General features: G+C 39.4%; 1 protein-coding gene across 1 annotated transcript; it reads left to right on the top strand.

The window, feature by feature from the left end:
* The first annotated feature begins 7109 nt into the window (after positions 1-7109).
* On the top strand, positions 7110-7754 carry LOC138893688 (uncharacterized). Its single transcript, XM_070178340.1, has one exon. The coding sequence runs from the start codon at positions 7110-7112 to the stop codon at positions 7752-7754; it is 645 nt and encodes a 214-aa protein (XP_070034441.1).
* The last annotated feature ends 461 nt before the right edge of the window (positions 7755-8215 follow it).

Genomic DNA, 8215 nt, shown 5'->3' with positions numbered 1-8215 from the left:
CTCCATCCTAGATCTCTTCTCCTCAGTAGCAGCAACCTCTTCGATTTTGGAACGTAAGCTTGCTTCCAGGTTAGTGATTTGTTCTATGAAAGTAGACTCACATTCGGCTGCCATAGTTACAGTATCCTGTAGCTCAACCCACTTGGCCTTCAACTCCTCAAGTTATGTATGCAGGTGAGAGTCCTTTTGGCTGTGAACCATCTTTTTCTTGCTCAGATTACTCCAATCGGGTTTCAAGTTCGCCTATTGTAGCAAGTCTTTCTTCTAAAGTCAGGAGACGTTCAGCAAGTTGATCTCGTTCAACAACGATCCGATCTGGTTCGGCAGCAAGTTCTTCTTCAGCATGGATCATCTTTTGCAAGCCTTCAGAGGCAAGGAGGTTAGCCAAAAAGTAAAAAAAATAAAGTTATTAAGGATAATGTCTGGCAAGAGAAAAGTGAAGAAAGAAGTATAAGATAATACCTAATCAACAAAGTGCATGTTGTTATTAATCAGGCATTCTACAGAAAGGGCTTCCATTTTCTGGCATTCCTTATTCGAAGCCAAGGACGTCAAATAGTTAGCAACTCATATCGGCTTAGAGAGTGGGTGGCACTCATTCAAAACCGAAAGAGTGACACTACATTTACCATCAGGGTTTCGAATGGATGCCGGAAAAGTGTTCTTAATGTTCCCATGATTGGGTAACCGAGGGGAACAAATCTCTTCCATTTGTTCAGTTCTGGCTGGTGGTGAGGCAGAAGTTGATGGTGCTATAACTGGTGTTGAAGTAGGAGGTGGATGAATATCAGAGGTAAAACACCTCTAACTTGAAGCAACAACTGGAGCCCGAAAACGAGACTCTGCATTTTCAACTGTTTCTATTTCTGTGAAGAATCCTTGAATTTTTTCCTGTTGAGCATCCGGTTAAGCATGGGGAGATATTCTTCTTCTCCTTTGAAGAGAAACTGTTTTGTCATCGTCCTCAGTTTCATCTTCGTCAAGCACCACTGTGGTTGGTCATGTTGGAGCTTTATTTGTTGAAGGCTTCTCTAGAGTCTCAGCTTCTTTTTGTTTTTTTTCTCCTTAGGCTGGGGACTCAAGGAGGATGGGCCTTCACTAGAAGCAAGAGCAACATCATAAATCCTCTTCTGGTCAATGATGGCTTGAATTTGTTGTTAAGCCATAGTTGGGTCATGGAAACCTCAACAACATGGCAAACAGAAGACCCCTTCGGAAGGCCTGTGTATTATAAAAAGGAGTCAGTAAATTTGTATTATGTCATGTTGGAGATTGAAAAGGGAAATGAGAAGTTTTACTTACCATGGTTCTTGACCTTCCAATTAAATTTGGGTGAAATTTCTGTCCACTTACGGGAGTCCGGTGTGGAAAAATCTAAAATCTTTTGTACCATTGGGTCAGGTTTTGAACCGATGGTGGAGCTCAATGGGTAGCTGAAATAAGAGAAATAAAAGTTAGCAAAGAAGGGAACTTTCTTTAACGCAATAGGAAAAGGATGTCTGAAAAACTTACGAGTAAAGTTTCAAGATTCAGGAATAGAAGGTGTTGTCGCCGAAAGGATGTCCCTGGTAGCAATGACAACGAACCTTTCCATCCAACCATGGTCATTATCATCATCGACACTAGTAACGATGGCATAATGACCGCGTTTGCTGAGTTTGATCATACCTACACCTAAATTCTCTGGGGGAATAAAGGTTGATCAAATGGGCAAGAGTGAAGGTTTCACCGGCCCAGAAGCACAATATCCGAAGGCAAGTCACCGTTCGCCATATTAACGGACTTACCTAAGCCAAAAAGATTTCGTAGTTGTAGTAAAACTCTAAAGTAATGGGATCAATTTCATGGCCCATTCTTAGAGTAAAAGGGTATGTGTAAATGTGCATGACCCTGGTTTACTGAAGGTGACCTTTCTCACTTCATTGAGGGTTAAAACTTCAATATTTTTCCAGTCACAATCTTTTTTCACAATAGGGATACTAGTAGGACGGATGAAAGAAGGATATCTGCTAACGGGCCAATTTATGTCATTTTTAGGGTTATGAGGTTCCTTTTGTACTTGAAAATATGTCTCAAAATTTAATTGAGAGGGGATGATTTTATTGGTAATAGGAGGACCGGTATCGACTTCCTTGGTTTTATTCTTCTTAGTAGGGCCACCACGGATGTAAATGCCTGAGTTACCGGAGGCAGAGGTAGTAGAAGACACGACGATGGAAAATATGAGTAAGAAAATTTTACTGAGAAATAAAGGTTTGCAGAAAAACATCAAGGAAATTTGAAGAACAAGAGTTTGTAAAAGTGAAAGGTAAAAATGATGAGAAGAGGAGAAGTTTATAGGCGGCAGAATTCATCGTCAACATTACCTAGGAAACATGCGAAATTATTTGCTGAATCACGAGATAACACGTGTTCGGCTCATTAAATGCAAGGACACAATGCGTCCTTTCAAATGTCAGAAATTGTTCAGAAATTTTTTCGCCAAGAAAAGAGGTCTTATCTACTTCCCGATAACATAAAGTTTAGTCACCGGAAAGTAGGGGGACTATATGTATGGGATAAAGTTGGTAAATGACAGGTGGACGCTCGTCAAGTTGACGCATGACAGTGAAGATGAATAAGATATGAGTCAGCAAATAGTTGGCACTTGTTATGAATATGTGACATGTGACGCCGGAATCAAGGGTGAAAGTTTGAAAGGAAGATGTCGCTCGAAAAAGGCAATATTCAATGAGCAGTCGTTACAAAGAATCTTCGCATTTATACCCAGCTGTTATGCAACCATCAAGATAAGTTTTTATTCATATTAAAGAAGAGCTTGGTTTGGGGATCTTGTCTCCTAGAATTGAGCTATAAATATAAGAATTTATATTCATAGGGGACGAAAACATCTGTATGCAAAAAAGCAAAATCTGTTCTTATTCTACTAACAACATTCTTTCTTTTTGTTCTACATATTGTTCTTATTCTTACTTTCGGAGAAGCTCTTCTCACTGTCAGACTTGTATTTTCTTCAAGACTTAATCAGTTTATTTCTGTTCTTAGTTATTTTATATTTTCAGATCAAATTAATTCACGTGTCTATAAATCACGTTACAAATTCAACAGTACCATTTTACCGGTAAACACCTATAATAGTATTTTCTTAAAGAAAAGGAGCTTCACTTCTTTGTACAATGTTTATCAATTCGTTTCTCACGGAGAGAATTTCCTAGTTATTTCCATTTTTAAGAGATGATATTTCTTGGTGTGGTCCAAATCAAAGACAGCGAAGCAGTGAAATCATGTGAAAACAAAAATTATAGTACCACACTATAAATTATAGAACGTGACAAGTAAATTAGCTCCTCATGCTGAGAGAGTCACGTAATGTTTAATCTCCAGTCAAAAACTCTTAGTTTATTGTAATGTAATATATGATGCATTGTTCGGTACATTTTATAAGCCATGTTAACTGTCCAAGTAGTTTAAAGAAAAAAAAATCTTAGGCACATATCAAATATATCATTACAACTTGTAATGTAAATCATCTTATAATAGTTTTATTATTTACTTGAGTATGTTATTGAGGATAAAATGTAAAATTTAAAATTGAAGAATTTCTAAGTATAAAATTAATTCTTTTTTTAAAATAGACTAAAAGAAGAGTGCCACTAACATAGAGCAATAGGGAGTTGACAATATACTCCCGTTATTTTAATTTATGCGAGGTAATTAACTTGGACACATAATTCAAAAAAGAAAGACAAGTTTTTGAGACTTGTAATTTTACACATGTGATACCATTTGTATGACTATAAAATTATATTATTGTGGGTAAAATAAAAGTTAAAGTTAAATTATTTCTATATATCGAAAAATATCTTATTTTAAATAGATTAAAAAGAAAATAATATATACTACATCCGTTTCAATTTATTTGAATCTATTTTCTTTTTAATCCGTGCGAAAAAGAATGACCCCTTTCCATATTTGAAAAGAATTTACCTTTATGCAATAATTTATAGCCACACAAAATATATGTATCTCATTTTACACCACAAGTTTAAAAATTTTCTATTTTTTTTTAAACTCTATGCCTAGTTAAATAGGTGCATATAAATTGAAACGGAGGGAGTAACATAAAATGGAATACATCAAATGAAAAACTAAGAGCAAGGAGGTCTGGTGAAGTGAAAGTCTTGACAAGTTTATGCCTGGGGATTTTGTTACCCATTTCCGCAGATTGAGATAATGGATTAATCTGATAAGACAACGATATTGATGGATATCAAGATATTATTATGTTGTTTTTTGTAATCATTGCCGACAATACTTAGCCTTTGTCATACTAACTGTATAGGTCGAAATCTGGTTGATAATATTCGAAATAAAATTATCCAGATAGAGGGAGTCTCGAGTCGTCATTAGCTGAGGTGGGCCAAGAAGCAAAAGTACTCGGAGCCATGGTCGAGGTCGAGCATCACTGATGAAGCTATAACGGCTAATTTTCGAAATAAGATATTAAAGAGAATATTCTAGCGAATATTCTCTGCAGTTTGTATTGTTAGGGTTTGTTAGAAATATGTCTCATATATATATATATATATATATATATATATATATATATATATATATATATATATATATGGAAGAGGGGCCAATAATGTGCGGCATGTGATATTCATTTGTAAGAACACACTTTGACAAAAGATTCTCTCTCTCTTACTAAGATACAAGCATCACCTTTTCACCAAGATTCTTGTCTATATTATTCCATACTTTCCAGCAAATCCAAGGATAATTCGAACATTCAAGGATTTGTCTGTCATTTATCATTGTCATGAGGGATAGCCATCTAATTCTTCCTTTATGGGGTGAATCACTCATTCTATTTACTTAAATGACATTCATTATTGTTCGTTGCTATTTAATGCTCTATTATTGCTCACATTACATGGAATGATTGTTGCACACCATCATTATATTTTCACCATATTTGTCCAACGTTAGTCACGCTTTCAGAACTCGAATTTAGAAATATTATTGTTAACTATTTTTTTTTAAGTAACTATACCACTAGGCAGTACTTGCCTAGTGGCTAATATATAAATAAAATCCCAAAATAGGTCCCAAGCTTACAAGATGTACAAACCAAAATAGAAGTTGCATGAAGCTACTAGCTATTAAAAATATAGACAAGCTAAAATCTAATGAACTAGCTATTACAACATAATAAGTTGAATGCTTCCTTCTCCTATCAGTGTATGTGAATCCAATTGCCATTGGCAAATACCAAGCAGCACCTATCAAGCTCTCAACAGGCGCCAGGGTATACTGTCCATAGGCTAAAAGGAATTCCAAATATCTCCACCACAGAATTGAAGCCAGCATAGTCTTCTAATTGTTAACTAGGTTTAACCTCTTAGTACATAAATTTAATTATTTGAGCCAAGGGTTACACTTTTTGGTCAAACAATTTGGCGTTGTCTGTGCGAATTTCCTAGTTAAATTTTTAGTTTCTTCTAGATCTATCAATAACACGGATCACTAACTAAAAAAAAAAAAAAGCAAGAACAAGATCTCTTTTCTTTGTGTGCACAAATCCCAACATGACAAATAACAGGGAAGAAAGGACGAGAATAATAAGTGACCTCCCAACCAACCTCATGAACGTCATCAATGAAAGTTGCGAAGAAGCATACGGAGACGCAACGCCCAATGCCTCCCCTAGGCGAGATGGGTCACCTCCTCCTCACTCCAGCATCATAAAATCTCTTGGTAAGGTAGCCTCCACATCTGTGGCGGAGGGGGCGTCCCCAGCTGTAAAAACGCTCCTTGAGGCATGGCTAACTAACACATTAAACAGCATCCTCCATAAGCCCGCTCAGGACACGGGTACAGAAAATGCAAGAACTTGCGTTATACAACTAATAGACGAGCAACACAACCAACTCCCTCCTCCTCCAATGACAGGTATTACTCCCAATGTCGTCAATAGTGCAGGCGATGACGCTCTCGCAGCCATTCTAAACAGAAATGGAGAATGAGAACAGAGCACTCTGGGACCAAATGAGAGAACACCAAAAAAGGATAGATAAGATACCGGGATCCCCTAAGATTTTGCCGAAGAGAGATGCCCCAGCCTATTCGCCGAGCAGCCTTATAGTGGTGATGCCGCCCCACATTCCATACCAAAAACCTTTAAAATATCTCCCTACCTTAGGATATATGATGGCACGACCGATCCTAAAGATCATGTGACTACGTCACCGCCGTGAAAGGCAATGACCTCGCCAAAGAACAAGTATCTTCCATTTTGTTGAAAATATTCGGTGAAATCCTCACAGGAGGAGCGTTAACATGGTATTCGCAACTACATGCGCGTTCCATTGAAACTTTTGAAGAGCTGGCCAACAAGTTCGTAACGGCCCATGTTGGGGCCAAGAAGGCCGAGGTAAGAGTGAACGACATATTTGCTATTAAACAGTCTCCGGGAGAGGGATTGAGGGACTTCCTCGCCCGGTTCAACCGAGTAAGGATGACCTTGCCGAACGTGTCAGAAGGGATGGAGGTCGCAGCCTTCCAAAACGGGTTGAGCAGGGATGGTACGAGCGCGACTAGAAAGCTATTAATTCGACTGATGAAGTACCCCCCCAACCACTTGGGATGAAATATACAACGCATATTGTGCCGAGGTCCGAGCAGATGAGGACGACCTCAATGGACCAACTCATCGACTGACCTCGGTACATGCCAAACCCAGAAAAGATCGAAGAAATGATACTAGAAGAGACCTCGCAGCTCTGCGACCTAACAGGGAAGGGCATCAACCGTATGTCAGAGCGGTCGATGCGCCCTCCTCCCGCCACGAAGAAGGCCCGCCTAGATCAAGGACAGGGACTCGCTGGAACGAAAGAAGTATGCCCCATTTATTATTTGCTCACAACTTTTGTGTGTCACCTATAGATATAGTCTATGCCCGGGAGAAGCTCGGACCAAAGGTCAAATGGACGCAAAAGATGAGGTCAGATCCGAGTACCAGAAAGTCAGACGCCCTCTGCGAGTTCAACCAAGAACGAGGGCACAAAATCGAAGATTGCATCGCCCTAAGGCAGGAGGTCGTAAACATGTTACGACAAGGGTACCTCAAAGAGTTGCTGAGCGATCGGGGAAGGACCAACTTTTCCAGAGGACGTGAACAACATCAAGGACCGCCGAAACCGCCCTCACCAAATCTCACCATTCACATGATCATCGGCGGCGGTGACGATTCTTCAATAAACAACGTGAAGTTCACCACCACCAACAAGCTCAAATGGTCAATCACCTGTGAACTGTATGAAAAACTTGAAGAGAGTATCAACTTTGATAAGTCGGATACCAACGATTTCAATTTCCCTTACTATGATGCCCTTGTTATTACTTTACGAATTTCAAATACCGATGTAAGATGCATTATGGTAGATGATGGGAGCGGCGTGTGTATTATCCATCCTCGAGTACTTGCACAAATGAAACTCGAAGATAAGGTAGTGTCGTGTTGCATTACGCTAACTGGTTTTAATAATGCAGTAGAGCGAACATTTGATGAAATCACATTCCCCGTCCTGGCCGGTGGCGTCACTCTGGAAACCACATTCCACATCATGGACAATGACACAACGTACAATGCCATAATAGGGCAACCATGGATACACACCATGAGGGCCATACCTTCCAGCTTATATCAGGTCATCAAGTTCCCGACTCCATGGGGAATATTCAGCATATGAGGAGAAGAATGCACATCCCGGGAATGCTACTGCATCGCCCTAGATAGCACAGTCACTCAATAAATGAAGGACAAAGAAAAAGAGGCATATCAACAGGGTCGAGGTTGATATGTGATGATAGCGAGGACGTCATCAGAGAAGTTTACATTGGCTACAACTTCAGAAACCAGGTAAATTCCGTCAATTCTTAACTACAAACGCTGATATTTTTGCTTTCATCCATGCAGATATGCTGAGTATCCCAAAGGAAATCGCCACGCACAAACTGAACGTTGACCCATTCCACCCCCCAATGAGACATGTCAGGCGTAAGTTTAACTCTACGGTCAATGACGCGGTACATGAAGAGGTGGAAACATTGTTGGAGAATGGCTCCATCAGGGAGTCGAAGTACCCCCAGTGGGTCGCCAACGTGGTCATGGTTAAGAAGAAGAATGGGAAATGGCAGATGTGCATGGATT

The sequence above is a fragment of the Nicotiana tomentosiformis genome, chromosome 6 (assembly GCF_000390325.3).
Source record: "Nicotiana tomentosiformis chromosome 6, ASM39032v3, whole genome shotgun sequence".
Classification (NCBI taxonomy): domain Eukaryota; kingdom Viridiplantae; phylum Streptophyta; class Magnoliopsida; order Solanales; family Solanaceae; genus Nicotiana; species Nicotiana tomentosiformis.
This window is presented reverse-complemented; position numbering and strand designations above follow the sequence as displayed.